Below are 16,788 nucleotides of genomic sequence, written 5' to 3' on the forward strand. Positions count from 1 at the left end.
GCTCCCTCGTGGCCCCTTCTGGGGCTTCGGTCCCGCACGTGGCCCCGCTGGGAGCTGTTTAGCGCCTGAAGCCCCCGAGAGCGCAGGACAACGCAGCCGGTGCCAGCGGCAGGGCCCGGCGCGGGGCTGGGCAGAGCTCTGGTGGTCCCGGCGCACAGCGGCTCTGCCCGGGCCGCGGTGGGTCTGGCTTAGGTCGGAAAAAGCAAATTGCCACGAAGCCAGGGTGGGGAGGGAGACCTGGAGGAGGGTGAGGATAAGAAAAAAGGGTTCAGGGCCAGGGTGCCAGTTTTGTTTGAAAATTTATTGAAAAATGCAATACAAGAAGCAATACTGAACACTTACGTCTGTCTAAATGCTACTGCAACTTTCCCTTTGATTTACTATGAAAGTCCAAAATAACAGCTCCCATCACTAGTCGATCTATAAAGATTTGCCAATTTGAAAAGTTCCTATTTATTTTTATAAAGAAGAGTGTAAACGGCTAGCCTAGACAATTCACAATTGCCTTAAAAAAATTTTACAAAGCTCCTTCATATTCTCAACTAAATTTTTTTTTTTTTTTTTTTTTTTACAAGTTTCATCTCTAAGGCTGGGACACTACCACCTCTTAAGGTAATTGTACAATTAGGAAAATCAGCAAACCACAGTTTATTAAAACCAGAAATCAGTCAGTCCTTTGCTAACCCATCTGTGTTGGTCAGAGATTGCTATCTGGCAACCGGAGCTGCCATTCCAGTTTAATGGAGAACATGAGCTCCTTGCCTTCCTTTCTATAAAAACATTCATTCATATATAAATAGCTTCCATATAATGTATATTATACAATCAAGACAGTCTCTGGGTGAATTTGTGGAGTGGGAAGAGCTGGGAACATTCATATAAATAGACCTTACTTAGCTGGTTTGTCCCTAGAAATAACGCAGCACGCTAAGAGCCAAGGATTTTAAAAACCCGTCGGAGGTGGAAGGGCTGCGGGCAGCCCCGGCTGAGGATGGAAGAAGCTTCTTCTGCTCGTACTTTTATCTTCTTCCCAGGCTGCCGCTGCTCCTGTCCAGCTCCTGGGCTGGGGCGCTGCACGTAGGCGGCCGTGTCGGCTGGGGAGGGGCAGCAGGGCTGGAAATCCCCCGTGGGGTCAGAGAGCAGGGTGATGGCAAAGGTCAGACGAGGTGATAACTTGTTTAAAATACTCAAGGAGAAGCAAGAACTTAGAAGGGGGAGGTGTGAGAATGAACAACCTGGAAACAGCCACCCCAAATCCGGGGGGGGGGGGGGGGGAAAGAGGGTTATTCTAGTCTATGGCCCTTAAAAAGGGATATATGCAGCCAAGTGAGCACAGCCTTTTGGAAAGGAACCACCTCTTGTGCTAGCAGGTTTCTCACCCTAGAAATCCCCTGCTCAGGGTGTTTTGTCCCGTTCATCGCGCTCAGGGCACAGGACACCCCAACTGAACACCCAGGGCCAAGCTTCCGCCTGGCACCACGTTCCCCTTCGTTCTCGTGATGGCCAAGTGCCTTTAAGTGCTATGGACAAAGTTAATTTATCATGCTGGCTTTGTCTGGTAAAGCTCAGAAATCCCCTTAATGACTACTCGGCATGGCTGTTAGCTCCTCAGGTAGCTGCTCCAGGGTGAGAAGGAAGGACCGAGCGGCAAAAAGCTAAATTCCTAGAAAAGGGACATCGCCAGAGGGATGCTCAGCATGATGGGCTTTTAAGGCAAGCATTACCCAACTAAGTTGAGGACAGCAGGGACACAGACCTGTTGAAGGCTCTGCGCTGCAGAATAAGGAAGGAAGAGGCTGTTCAGACACGAATAGGAAGACTTCATCTCTACACTACAGCTGTGGAGCCCAGGAATCCCTAAATCCCCAGAGCAGGATGCCTGGTACCCAGTGGAAGGCAAAGCATCACCGGAGGGGACTGCGCACCCAGAGCAGCCTGAGCAGCAGCCACTGGCATGGGAAGGCTAGAGGCTGAGAGGGGCCCATGGCCAGCAAGGCTCGAAGAAAGCAAAAATCCAGCAGCTCCAGCGTTTTCAGCATAGTCTCCAATCAATACTGACAGCTTAATTAAAATTGCACCTGAATCTGAGAAGCTACACTAGCCCCAGTGTAGTTCGAAGGCTGTTTGCAGCTAAACAGCAAGTCATTGCAGCCTGAGCTAAATCCACTGACTTCTGAAACACATTATTCAAATTTAAAATAGCAGAGAGCTTTTTTTATTGCCATTTTCTTCTCATCCTCAACTGAGGAGCAGCAGCAGAGCACTCCATGCCCTCAGCTACCAATGTGCCACACTATATATTTAACAACAACAAAAAAAAAAAATCATCACAACCTCAAAGTGTACTAAAGTGTTCACAAGTGTCTGGGCAGACTCTTTACAAAGCTTGTGGGTTTTTTTTTTTTTCTTTTTAAATTTAAATGCTGGAAGGAGAAACCAGGGCATGATTAAAACATTTCCATGAAGCTCAGAAAGCAGCAGCAGGAGCTCAGCCCCAGGTGCCATGGAGGGAAGCGCATCCAGCCCCAGAAAAGATGTTTTCTGGTCATCCCCACCTCGCTGGAGGTGGCCCCGGTTGTCTGTAAGCTCAGCCTAAAGATGCAGACGCTAATCCTGGTATTTCATTCCAGCAAGGCGGTCACGAAGCCAAACGAAGAACAGACCCTTGAGCCAGTGTGGAGGAGGGGGTGGCAGCACTTTCCATGTGGTTTGGCTCTATCACAACCAGCAACACCTGACACCTCCTAAGATTTCTTGTTCAGCCTCTCCAAATACAGCTTACAGGCCTAGGAAGGATTGTCTAAAGGATTTTAAATTAAATGATAGTAGGATATATGTTCTGGTACATGGGTAATGTTTAGTTTTAAATAGCACTGTGAAGGGAGGGAAAAAACCCAACCCATGACTTACAAAAAACCCCCCTAATTTAAAAATCATGAACACAAACAAGCAAAAAACTATGACACTGAAAAAAAATCAGTTACTGTGAATGCTGCATACGCCTACCTTAATAGCATTCAGAGTCCAAACATCTTAAACGCACACTTCTGAGGGCTTTTTAATTTAATGGCATCTAGAAAACACAAACAGGTAGGTAGCACTCGGCAGAGACACACAGGAGGAAGGCGAGGTGCTATCACAGTCCTCTTAAAGCTCTAAAATTCACAGTATAAGATACTTGAAGCAACTTCCAGTATTCCTTAAATCTAGTCAGCTATTAAGATGTGTGCATAGGCTACACCACAAAACCCTACTGTGTTCACACATCAGGGGCCTGAAACCCAACGGGGAGGAAACTCGGAGCGAAGGCAGCAGCTCTGCAGGTATCGCGGCCGGAGTCTCAAGCTCCCTAGAGCTAAAAAAAAAAAATCAAGAGGCAATCGGAAATGCTGCACAAAACTGAAGTCTGACTTTTTAAACTGACTCTCCTGGCAGAAGGACCCATGGCTTTTTGAAGGCGTGTACGGATCCCGCACTCGGAATATGCACAGATGTGGCTTATCTCCGTTATCCCTGACGAGGCGGAGGGAATACGACTTAAAACAGCGACCCTTTGAGCCCTGCGAGGTGTGTCTGGGTCTGTATCTGAAGAGGCTATGCGTGAGAGGGAATGCAAAATTGAAAACCTGTAAAAAATATTCAGTACAGTTAGAAATATGGCATACTTTTGTCACAATATATAAAAAAAAAAAATCTATATCCAATAGGATCCAGTGGAATCTGGAAAATCCCAAGTAAAATGTCAAAGCGCAACTCCTAATAAATGATATGAATGTCTCTGAGTGTCAAGTCTTGTAAATCCGAGGTCTTTGTGCTCCAGGTAGTTTCTTGGTAGTTTTGCTGGGTTTCTTTTTCCTGGTGTTGTGTCTGGCAGGAATGCTTCCTAGAAAGAGAGAAACACGGTAAGTTATAGCTACCAACAGCCGGCTTTCTGGGAAAGAAAGGAACCTGCTGGAGAACTGATATCAGAAGGTGAGTTACCATCAATGGCAGGCATGAATTCAGGCTCAGAGCCACTTCCAGGCGCCTGGCACAAACAACGTCCTGCTCCCATCCCCAAAGGACTGTATTTTAAGAGTCCAGGAACCCTTAAGAGACCTCTGCCATTTTTATTTAGGTTTGGACAGTTGGAAAGCTCAACCACAATGTCTGTGTTAAACCATGCTGTCTCTCCTCTCGCCTAACCACTTCTTGTTCCACCTCCCAAATCTCTGCAAATACCAGCTTTGTCGGGATGAGGCAGGGCACACGCAGGGCAGCGCATGGCACCAACGTCGGCAACACCAAAATCACCAGCGTGGGGCAGGATGGGCTTTACAGCGCTGATGGACAGGCAGAGCTCCTGGATTCCTCGAGCAGCTCTTTCCCAAAACCATCATGACTGCAGAAAAGGGATCTTTCCAGGCAAGTCAGGAGCTTGGGGTCCAGCTCAGGGCTTCCCTGGCATGGATACAAGCAGGGGTCTACACGAAACCCATAGCTCAGTGTGCTGCTGGTGCATCAAAGGTGTTTGGTAAGGCAAAACAGCCTCATCATGAGCCATGTAGCTTCTTTTAGACTTTTTTGGCTCATTTCCACTGCAGGATTAGTCTGTATTTGTGGCTGCTTCATCAGCCATACATGATTTAATAGGAACAGCCTGAGCGGGACTCATCAGCTAACAATAATAATTTTACTTAAACTTTGACCATATTTAGCCAAACCTCGCTTGCACAGAGATCAAGCCCCCTGCCCTGGGCGAGGAACGCAGCACCCGTCACTCACTTGTACACGGTCTCCCTACTTACACAGCCTCGCTACTCCTCTGCGATCTCGGTCTCCTGGTGCACAACCACTTTGGTCACCGACATGTCCGGGTGCTGTTCCTTTGCTGTCTTTATCGCCTGCGCTAGGACCTGGAAGAGACCACATTTCAGAGCACGCCACCGAGGGTCCTCAGGGGCACAAGAGACTATTTCTAACTCTGGGGAGAGAAAAAGAAAAGTGATTCCACTTCAGCTGCGCAGTTTGGTGACTTCTGGTAGTAGTAGATTATTTCGGGAAGGAAAAGCTGTTTTCTAAGAATGCACTACATCTCTCCGCTGCCCCATGGTAGAAGGTGGATGAGAGCAATTGAGCAAACCCCGTTTATTCTTCCAGCAAGTGGGATGAGCACATTTCAGACATCTTAGACATTTTCTTTTGGCATTAATGAACTAGTTCTTGTCGTACGAATATTCTCTAGCCCCATGATACTTGCAACTAAAATTAAATTCGAAGTATAATTCTCTGATGACAAAAATCATCGCTTCCAACACACGCGAGAGGCCAGTGAGGCTGACTCATCAGAAAGGTTTCATATAAACCGAATGAGATTTAATGCAGGTGCTGAGTGCTATGAAATTCCTGCTGGCACTATACAGCAGCAATAGCACTTCAAAGTTACTAGAAAATTAATGCAGATCATCCAGATGTCAAGGACAACTTTTATTTCACATTTTTGTGTGTTTTTTTTTTTTTTTTTTTTTTAAATTGCATTTGTCCAAAACAATTCTGCAATCAAAACTTTGCTGCCAACACCAGTTTCAGAGCAAAATTAAGCTTTGCTGGCCCAGCTATACAGCTGCGTACTGTCAAAGAGGAATTTATTATTTAAAGCATTTTTGAAGTTTTATTTCTACCCCAGTAAAATTTCCCTAGGTTGTTTTCTGGTTAAGTTGTCTTCAGAAAGGCAGCCTGTCTAGCTCGTACCAGCTCTGAGAAGCTCTTTTGGACGCATTCAAGCTCCTACCTGATCGTGGTCTACGTCTGCATCTCCCGTGATGACAATCCTCTTTTCAATCCGTGTCTCTGAAATGCCACCTTTTACAGTCTAGTACGAAAGGAAAAAAACTACTGTTAGTCTTGAAGTGAAAAGGAATTCGAGTGCACTGGGGCTGCCTGCCTAAAGACGGTATCAAAAATAGCATTACCAAATACTGCCGTCATACCACGGTATCAGAATCACGGGGGAAAACTGCCGCTGCTCAAAGAAAAACTGTCAAATATTCATTTTCTTATAACTGAGCCAGGGAAGAGCTTTGACCCACAGAACAGTTCTTTCCCGTTGTCCCACAGGACAGCCAGAGCCCGTGTCCACAGACTGCACTGCAATTAATGCATAATCTAGTCTTAATTCGATGCAGGCAAACCTGGGAACCTCATGCTTTGTTTCAGGTATTAATCACATTTTCTAAAAAAAAAAAAAAAAGGGGGGTTTCAGCTTTTTTTCCTATTAAACTCTGCCCATCTCTCTCTCATGTTGTCCTTTTAGCTGTTGTTGTCGTTTTATCATGTTCCCATGCTGTTACCTTCGTGATCTGTGTGGTGGTGGTGCTGCTGGTGGTTTCCGAAGTGATGGTCTGAGCAGTCAGCAGGATGCCAGGGTCTAAATCTCCATTGCCACCATCTGTCTGTGGGACAGAAGAACAGGCCATCAGTCTCTGCGGGCAGTGGGGACAGAAGCAGGGTCTCCACATCAACAGAGCAGGATGCAATCCGAGGACAGAAACTCCTCTCCATCGTGGACCACGGGACAGAGCGAGCTGATCTGCAGCCAGCTGAGCTGCAGCCAGCTGCACAAGGACTCCGCAGGTCTCTGAAGGTTCAGCACAAAGCCCATGGACTTTAAGGCTGGAAATGCAGGGATCCACAAAATCATCCAGGCAGGACCTGTGACACCCCTCAGAGCAGGTGGGCTGGGATATACCCAAATCTGGGGACACGGCAATGCCGGTCATGCTCCTCCGCGCCAAGCTGCACGCTTTGGACCACGAAGGGAAACCAAAGCAGACACCCATCCCGAATTACACCTGCCTGGATCCACGGAGGTTCACAAAGGTGGAGAGCACAAACTGATTCAGAAGGTACTTTCCACCCTTCCTCCCTCCTGACAACACTTTGCACATCACTCGCTTTAAACTCTGCAGAAGCAAAGCCCAGATACCTGCTGAACTAGGAACAACTTCTTTTATAGCTGGTTACTTGGTTCCCATCCTGCACGACTCGACCTTTCAAGGTCTGCCAAAAAACCTAAAATAAGTCATCCTGCCGACTCATCCTGGCCGTGCTGCCCGTGTCTCCCTCACCGTGCACCACTAACGCTGGGCAGCATCCCCAGCACCGCGGTGGAACGATATCAGGAGTTACCACAAGGTGGGACCATTTTCCACAGACAGGAAGAAATCTCATGGCCCATCACAAGCTGGTGCACGCACACCGACTTCTCCCAGCCCCGGAGACACACTTTTCCTTTTCATTTCCCGGTTAGAAACAGTAACAGCAGTAACCAGAGCAAAACTCGTCTATTCACCTAGTCACTCGCCAAGAAACAGGCGATGCTCACCACTGCCCGGTGCCAGCGTTTCTGAACGCCCCTTCTGCTCCTGCAATCGGGGAGGATGCTGAGCAGCCACGGGATTCCTCAGGAATCCCAAATTATACAAGCATTTTCCATGGGATACCCACACCCGAACCTACATCCCCCGGTCACAACACTCCAACAGCAGAGCACGGGCTGCTTCTAACAACCAGTTATGACAAACCCAAGCGAACACAGGCTCCAAATTCTCAAATACATAAATAAAACCTATTTTAGATTTAGGATTAATTTTAACCTCAGCAATGAAACCATACCTGCATATGTTGGTATCACTCTGCTAACATTTCTCGTTTCCAATCACCAGATGATACCCATTCTGGTTGCATTTTATACAAAATTTTTGGTTTTCAACACCTGTTTCAGGGTTGAAACCTAAAGGACAATCAAATTATTTATAAACCAAGTTCTGAAGAGGCATAAACAGCAAGAAAAGCTGGGGAAAACAAGACAAGGCACCTCTTGCAGAAAAAAGGTTAACTCGCGTTAACTCTGTACAGTCAAATCTGTATCTCGAAGCCACCAGTGGCTGAAGATAAATTCTGTTTGTATGCACAATTTGAAAAAATAATTACTCTTCAGGGACAGTAAAAACACTGCTCCTCTAAAAATACCAGATGCACCTGGAAATAGTGTCCACAGCATCGCTTAACATCTGTGCTGAGGCTCAGGTGCTTGGAGAAAGGCAGGTGCTGCCATCTCATCCAGAGGATTCGGAAACAAAAACACTGGAGTTTAATTAAGCCCCTGGAAAATTAATCAGAACACACCTTACCTGTGCAGCTTCATAGGTGATGGTCTTTGTCTCCGTGTGGACAATGGGGACTTCTTTCGTGGGAATTTCGCTTTTGACGGCGCTGGACACATCGGAGATGGTGACCGTCTGTGTCTTCACTAGCGGTGGCTATGAGACAAGGTTAAAAACATCTCCGTAAAGACCCAGTTAGCATTTCCACATTGTGAGACCATGCTGCTGACAAATGTTCTGACACTGATCTGATAAAAGCACTGTGGGAACCAAGGTCAGCTTGGAAATCTTGGTTTCTAAGCCTCTGGTACGACACACTGCTCAGAGGGCAGAGATCACACGTGAGGATTAGACAGAAAAATCCTCCAGACCTTCCCCAACACTGTGCCCTCAGGTCGGCCCAAGCGAGGCATTAAGGGTTTAACTGGTGTGTCACAATACAGCAAAGAAACTGCCTCCACTGATTATTAACTTTCTAATTACTAGAAGCTCATTGCCAGCTGCCAGTAAAAGACGACCCTCATCTACTGATGACAATGTCAAGATTAACACAAACCCTGGGCAAATAAAGACTTGATCACAGCTGAGCAGCTTTATCCTGACTGCAAGTGAAACATTATATTATTAAAAAATCCTCATCGGATCCTAGGTCTTTAACTTTTATTAAATCAATGTCAGACAAAACAGAAACATGACATCTCAAGAGAGAAATGGGGGGGGGGGGGGGAGAAATCAGTTGTTCCACCACCTGATAATTATCCAGAAGAAGTCAGAGTTAGTTCAGACCCACAGTGTTTTCCCAGAGAGCTCGATTTCTGCTCACCGTCCCCAAACGTGATAGATACCACCGTGATTGTTAGCAGGGGGAGTGGGCATCTATTTTAACCATAAGCAATTAATATCAACACTGAAGCAGGCAAAAATATCTCCCATGGTGGGGAGCAGAAAGGGACATCAAAGCCCACGTTCACGATGCGAAAGCACGTTTGACAGCGCTTCAAATCGCTCTGCTGTGCTAAGGCTCAGCCTCTGGTACAGCAGGAAACGGCAAAAAACTTAAGGAACTAAAATTACATGCCTTTGGAGCCTAAATATTTCCCTTTTGGGGGATGCAACAGGATGCTTTGATCAAAGAAAGGCAAAGGGCATTGCGCTGCAGCAATTGTATTTAATGCAAAGATAAATTGAGAAGGGCTTGTCTTTAATGCAAAGATAAATTGAGAGGGGCTTGTGTGCACTGACTGCAGGAGATTAACCGGCTAATTAGCTCCAAGCACAAGTCCAGGCCAAGCAAACACAACTCCTCTCTGGGTCCGTGGCATCTGCGTGCTGCAGTGTTTGGTTCCCGCTCCAAAGCCAGCCGAGGGGTGCGGGGGAGCAGGCGCTGGGGCTCACTACCTGGAAGCAGCGAATGACTGCCGGCAGCCCGTTATTAACATCTGAGTCGTGACACTCGCCATTTAGCTTTCTAAAGGCAAATCTGTCTTCGCCATCCTCTGCCTCCTCCTCCTCTCCTCCCCAGGAGTGCTGGGGAGGTGCGGCAGGGCTGGCGGGGGGCTCCAGCTCAGAGAGCTCCGAGTCCTTCTCCGCATCCGCACAAACCCCCTTTCCACATCTGGGGTCCTCCTCGCTCGCGGGGAGGCTGGGAGCTGCCGCCTCCTCCTCCTCGCTGCTTAGGGAGGAAGCAGCAAAGTCACAGCTGGGAGAAGGCTCTGAGGCGGGTGGCACTGGGGTCTCACTAAAAGCTACCGACTGCTTTGAGCCCTCCCACGCAAAGCCAGTGTTAACACTGCTCCTCTCTGGCACTGCAGCCACATCCTCTCTGGAGAGAAAGTCACTCATTTTCTAAAAAGAAACGAATACACAAAAAAGGCCAGAGAGAAAGAAAGAGAGCGTTAGGGAGAACAGGAGGTCATGAAGCATCAAGGCAAAACATCGGTTTCTTATAATATATCACATCTCCAGTAACGCATGCAACAGCAATGGGTTTGGAGACTTGAAAGCTTGAAAACCTTTGTGCTATGCGATGTATCCAGTGCATTTACTGACATGGCCTTCCCAGTACACTAATAATCCACTCTCCTAAAATTTAAGGAATTAACATTAAAACAACTCTCTGCAACTAAAGGAAGAGCCACCACTAAGCACTTTTTGCCCAGTTTGGAAACAGGAATAATTTCAGTGTAGCAAGTGGGTACTTGTGCACATCCAAAATTCACATGTGCAACAAAACCCACTGACTACGCCAAAACCATACCCCAATTCTGCTTTTAACTCCCTGAAATATTTTACACTGTGTTTTAATTTGCGCAGGGAGGTGAAGAGAATAAGCCCAGAATTAGCGTATACGATAATCCGCGAGCCTGTGCCTGCTCTTTTCCTCGCCCCTGGGAACGCTCGCACCTCCAAGCACCCTCTTTGCTGTTGCAGTCTCTGGGATAACTAACATAGCCTTGTCTTTATGGCATTGCTAAAATTATTGCAAGAATATCTACAAGTTAGTATTGAAATCAATTACCAAGAGGCTCCTGAATTGACGATGAGGTCTGGTCATCTGAAAGAATTTGTATTGTTACTTCTAGACAAACCGGTTCAATTAACTCACACAACTTAGCACAAAACTTTTCAGCTGAGGCATAAAGAAATGTGGCTTTAAACTGGAAAGCCAGATGTGCACGCTGATGTGTGTTGGCCCCATCGCCACTGAGCATGCGGTTCAGTTGACTGCCCAACAAGCTGCATTTGACCATTTATTCGGGACTACTGAAGTATTTGTAACATACTTTATCCCAAAAGCAGTTGGCGCATGAAAACCTTTGCAGTAGCTAAACCTCTTGAAGGTACAACATAATTGACATTTGTGATGGTGCACAGGAGAGAAGACACGAAATGAAGCAACTCAGCCCTCCGAGAAGCAAGCAAGCATATCTAGAGCACCTGAGATATTTGGGAAGAGCGTGCCAAGCCAGAGAGTTTAACTAAGGCTGGTGCTATTCCGCTCTCCGTTCAGCTCGTTAGCAAGGTCTCAACTTCTCACATCTCTGGGAGCCCTCTAGCCAGGAGGGAAGCAACAGTGACAAGAGAAGAGAAGAGTTAAAACGTGAACAGGACAGAAAGCTTTAGCATCAGCTGTTTGCCCAAATGCCGAGTGATGAATATTTCATGTGCACAGCAAAGCAGCATTTCAGTCACCAGTGGTGAACGATGGCTCCAGTCCTGCCCTGTGCTAGAAATTGTGTTGCTCATTATTGACATGGAAAGTTGCCTTCAAGGAAAGGCAGAATAAGCAGTTATGGGCACCTACAATCTTACACATATCGAAGTTGTCACATCATAAAACATCAGGGAACAAGGAGGGAAAAACCGCAGAGAGATGCTGCTTAATCAATGCCATTACTATTTCTTCTCAATAATTAACCTCACGGTTGATTTCTGGTAACTTTGTATAAAAATAGCCACATATCTGTTCATCCAAAAACAGTGATTAAATTTTCGTAAAAGCATGGCAAGGCCATTTTGTCGACTGTTATTCTAATTTTAGTGGTGGTATTAAGACGAACAGAAACTGTTGCCTCACTTTCTATTAAGAAGATTCTCTGGGCAACCAAAAAAATGGTAATTTGTGCTTAAAATGTGAGGTCTGAAGCCTGTGGGTTATCTGGTACAATGCATTTTCTGTACACCAGAGGCTTTCACCCTGCCTGACCTCGTCTAATGGCACAGTTCAATAGTATGTTAAGAATAGTAACTGCTTTATGTAGGAACAAATAGATGCTTATTTTAGTATCATCTCAAGAAATGACTCTTCCACCATTCCTCCCAGGGATTTTTCAGTTCCCAGCTTCTTTATATTGCAGATAAATTACCTGTAAGATTTCTATCCATTAGGATTTCCAGCCTCTCGGGCATCTTTTAAGTTCTTGGGACGTTGCTTAGGAAAACAGATTTAACAGGAGTGAAGGGACAGTGATCAGCACTGTGATGACCAGGTCTGACCGCACACATAGGGAAGCGTTATTTCGGATCAAAACCCACTTCCATATGTGCTCCTCCAAAGGTGTATCCAGATCCCACCCTCATTTTGCCTAACGCAAGATTTCACAAAACAGAATGGAGATTAACAGCTTTGAATGCCCATGTCTTAATCTTGCTTTAAAACTTCCCATTTATATACTGCCAATACACTGATCTTTCCTTAATTATATATGCTAAGTCTTGCAAATTAATCATGGGATCTTGAGACAACACAGTACATCTTCTGGGGTTTAATGGAAAATGCCTTAGGAGCGCGATTTCCTTACATACCAGCTGGGGCACTACTTCAACCAAGAGGAAAAATCACAGATAAACCAAAGCAGATTAAGCAGCTACACAAACGCAGATCTATTTAAGAGACAAACATTTGTATCCAGTCAAAACAACTTCCCAGCTCCCTTTTGTATACAGAATAAATAATTTGCATTTTGGAGTTATCTTGTATGGTAAAAGCATAAAGGAAGGGAAAAGCTTAAATGTGGTGTAGAAATACTGGTCGTCAGTAGAGCAAAGTGCGGCAATAAACATGCAAGCTATGAAGACAGAATGCAATCCTGATAAGATCAACTGATCATAAGCACTTTTTTTCTTGCCTTCCTATTCCACCAGTAAGAAGTTAGACTAATTGAAAGGTATTTGTTTCTATATAAAATTATCTATTTACACACACTTTTTTTTTTTTAAAGAAATACAACTATGTTTGTTCCTATATTTAAAAACGCAGTTTGCATGTAGGTAGAAAAGATTATCTTTTTATTAAAAAAAACCCAGAAACAAAAAACCCTAGGAATTTGAACATCTGTTACAAATTCTGATCTTATCAAGATTTATTTTAATTTGCAAATGCAAAAGCATTCCTATTTTTAGGGCTCAGATTTGCAGAGTTCCAAGCTCTCCTTGAGACCCCTGAAACCTGAGAGCGCCTGGGCTGCAAACCACTCACTTCCAGAGACACAAAACCAAACCAGCGCCGCCTAATTCAGGCACGAAGCAAGACCATTCGCATAAGCCATACACGGTGTAAAGAAAATACAGGACAGGATGCAATGCCCCAGAAGAAACAAATCGAACCAGACACCAATGCAACTAAAACGTTACCCTGCTAAATACAAATCTTTGTGCACCCGATGTTGACAAATACTGAGGATATAGCTTAAGCGTTACAGTATACTAAGTGACACACAATAATTCAGACTGGGGATAAATTAATAACAGGCACAATTGCATGGCCGATACCAGCGACCAAAAGGATTTATTTTTCTTAAAAAGTGTTTTTGCATAAATTTGTCTGCCTGTATTTTTTCAAGAACCTACTATTTTGGATCAGGATATATTGGTATGAACCAGCTGCGCTGCGCTGCTAGAGCGGGTCCCTGTTTTCTGCAGCCCATCTAGGGATGCTGCTGCCTCTCTCCCCAGAAATATTCAATTATCCTCATCCCAAACCAGACTCCTATCCTGCAGGAAACTTATGGAGTGCTAAAATGATGTCAACTCGCCAGTTACCAAAGACATTTGATAAAAATTGATAAAAACATGAAATTACAGTGCACGCGAACTCCCTACAACCACCGTATGAAACGCTATAAATTCCAGCTAGTTAGTACTTCCCAGTCCCCTTCTTTTCCAGTATGGCATTGCAGTCGTTAACGCTGGCGCGTGTTATTAGGTTATCCCCGAACAAGTATCCACAGAAGCTAACAGGCTCGGTGTGACCGTCTACGGATGCACAAGTAGATGACGTTGCTTTCGCAGCGAACCACACTCACCAGTGAGAACTCCCAGATCAAATGATGCTCACTCTCACAGCTGTCAAAGCACTTGGGTAAAAAGTATTATAAAGCAGAAAACAAGAGATCCTTATTTTACAATACCTGCCATGCCTTATAGAACTGCTTTGCCTTAAAGATAGAAGTTAAAAAGTTTAGAAGCTGTTCAACAAACCCTGGCATTTGAAAATAACAGCCATTAGCTATGGATTTGCATTTTGGGGCTGATTTTTTAATTGCCATTCATCTGATCACAATATACCAACCAGCCTAGTCAGATGACAGAAGCATAAAAGAGAATTTGACCACAGTTAAAAGTAAGGCTAGAAAATACACAGCATGCTACAAGCTTAAAAAACTTGCTGTCATGAACAAGAATCCCAAGGTATTACATGATACGCAGCAGCCACTTCCAATCCACTGCATCAACTACTTGGCAACATGAAACAACCTCAAGATCAATACTTAAGTTACGAAAATAAGGTTGCTGAGCAATATGATTCCAGAAGCATTTCCTCTCCCCATCCACCCCCCTGATCCCCTTCCCATCCCTTTTGTGGGGCCGGTACCCTTGGATGGGGGGTACAGAGCTGTGCGCTTCTTATTGCAAATTCCCTCTGCAGAGAAAAAGCTGCTGGCGGCATTGCAAACGTTGCCTCTGAATTAGCGTAGCAGCAGCAAGTGAAAAGAGTGGGGATACCATCAGGGTTTATAACTGACATCCCTTTTGTGCTGCTGCATTTTGCTTGCTTCATTTCATAAACCAAGTTACAGCTCTGCTCTGATGCCAAGCTCGTCCAGGGGAGCAGCAGCACAAGCCTCGGCTGCTCCATCGCGGCCAGATTTGCTTTCCTGGGATCGCTCGTGACTGCACAGAATTAGCCAAACAGTTTATCCAGAAGTAAATAATCTCACAGAAGAGAAGCTGGGAATTAAAATTAAGACTGAATTTTGATACAGCCTCTAGACATGACCTCAGGCAGCTTCAACCAGCTAAAACCCAACCAGAGGCTCGCGTTGTATTACCAAGCAGAAAGGTGGTGGATAATTAGGAACGTGCTTTCTTCACTTCCAAAACCAGAAAGGAGCATTTTTGTCCTCAAATTAATACAACATGCAGGGCAGAGGCTCTCGCAGTTGCATTGTGCAGGACCTGCGACAATTCTGTTCTCCGGACAACTTTCTGCAAACGATTCTTCCTACCATTGAGTCTCAGAAGCGAAGAGGGAGAATGTGTTAGTGTTACATTAAGTATTTGGTAGAGGGCTGAACCTTTTGACCCCCCTGCAAACAAAGCCCTTCTTAAACCCAGCCGGATTTAATCCTCAATTGAATTATTCTGGCCAGTTTGGGAGCGTGCATTGCTTACAGCCGCAGCCTCGCGTGCCCCCTCTCCCCAGGAGCACGAAACCCACACCAGGGTCCAGCAGACCCAACGGCCTGAACGCAACTGGTAATGACTTGGGGTCTGATGGCTCCTGCTTTGAGAAAACAATACTGAGGGTTAGTCCGAGGAAGTCGTTAACACAGGTCGTATATACCTTTTCTGTTAATAAGCAGTGGAAAGAAGAATCTGATTTGCAATAACATTTATTAATGATAAATGTACATATTTACAAAGAAAAATCTGAGAAAAAATACAAAACCGAAAAAGTGTTCCAAAAGAGAGCATTTTAGGTAAAAAAGAAAGTGTTTTCAGTCCCCACAAACGGATCCAACATGACCGTGTACCACCGCTAGAAGATCCCAAAGCGGCACAAACCGAGGCTAGTCCTTCCCTCCAGCTTCACAAACCAAGACAGATGCAAACAGGGACACAAGAGAAACCACCACTGTTGGGTTCTCCAACGTCACCCACTGGTAAGTGCAGACCAGAGAGTTTCTAAATGAATCTGTAACCCTTCTTTGGGGTATATTTTTCCAGAAGGCATCCTACTTCAGTCTGTAAATCAGAACAGACGCCATCAACTCATGACCAGGAAAAAAGAGAACCCAATAAACCGGTGGAATAATTCTCAGAGTGACAAATTACTGACCCTTACGTGAAGTGAAAGACGCTTTGCCCATAACCTTCCCGAGGAGCCCCGCGGTACGGACACAGCAAGGCCAGCCCAACCTCGTTCCTGCAAACACAAACTACTCCTTTGGTGCCACGCCAAGGAAATCCACCTCTCCTCATTATTTCAGGATAGGAGATAAATGTTGAATACCTACTTTTTAGGGACATCACTTGTTACTGCACAAACTGCAAGGGAGGAGAGCTGGTCTTAGCTTAACTCCGTACCCTGCCCTGCCTTGCCCATAGAGCGTCCTCAGTTCATCTTCTACTGACCCACAGCGCAAAGCAGCACACGGCAGGAGCTGCAGACAAAACTCTCGTTTATCTGTTCACTTGTAGTAATGGAAAAGAAAAAAGGGATGTTGTTTTACAGTAACGCACACGTTGAACATCACCGACAATCATCACATACAGAGCCCGATACCTAATGCAGCCTCAGAGCTGAATCCAAGTTTCAAGCCATCGGCTCTGGCATACTTGCTGCTTCAAAATACTAATGCCCACCTGTTCTTAAAGCATGAAAGCACAAGAAACTATTCTGCATTTATCTGGCATTCAGAAGAGATGATATCAGGGTAAGAAGATTCAGAAAGCGAGCGCGAAGCCAACCACCAGCTTCGTGATGGAAAACACTGAAGCCTCAACAGCTACTAACTGGATCCCACACATGAGCACCAGAGAGCCTCGCTGCAGCCGAGGGGCCACACCAGAAAACACTGAAAAAGTCTAATTAACATCAAAACTGCTGGCACTCTTATCATAGCTAGGTCACCAGCGTGCC

General features: G+C 45.5%; 1 protein-coding gene across 21 annotated transcripts in view; it reads right to left on the bottom strand.

Annotated features, from left to right (window-relative positions):
• Positions 1–280: 280 nt before the first annotated feature.
• Positions 281–16,788, bottom strand: part of EPB41 (erythrocyte membrane protein band 4.1) — a 96,340-nt gene continuing 79,832 nt past the window's right edge. For 16 of the 21 annotated variants that reach the window (XM_087760592.1, XM_087760589.1, XM_087760593.1 and 13 more), the window contains 5 exons: positions 8,172–8,300; positions 6,330–6,431; positions 5,771–5,851; positions 4,788–4,895; positions 281–3,883 (listed from right to left, as the gene is read on the bottom strand). In XM_087760592.1, coding sequence (XP_087616718.1) covers positions 4,797–4,895; positions 5,771–5,851; positions 6,330–6,431; positions 8,172–8,300 — 411 coding nt within the window. In that variant the 3' untranslated portion in view covers positions 281–3,883; positions 4,788–4,796. Of the gene's footprint in view, positions 3,884–4,787; positions 4,964–5,770; positions 5,852–5,920; positions 6,212–6,329; positions 6,432–8,166; positions 8,301–9,542; positions 9,990–16,788 lie in introns of those variants that run through there. The other 5 variants (XM_087760602.1, XM_087760582.1, XR_015705423.1 and 2 more) reach the window with 5 other exon arrangements.

The sequence above is a fragment of the Nipponia nippon genome, unplaced genomic scaffold, assembly GCF_047370975.1.
Source record: "Nipponia nippon isolate SJK-2023a ecotype South Korea unplaced genomic scaffold, ASM4737097v1 scaffold_23, whole genome shotgun sequence".
NCBI lineage: Eukaryota > Metazoa > Chordata > Aves > Pelecaniformes > Threskiornithidae > Nipponia > Nipponia nippon.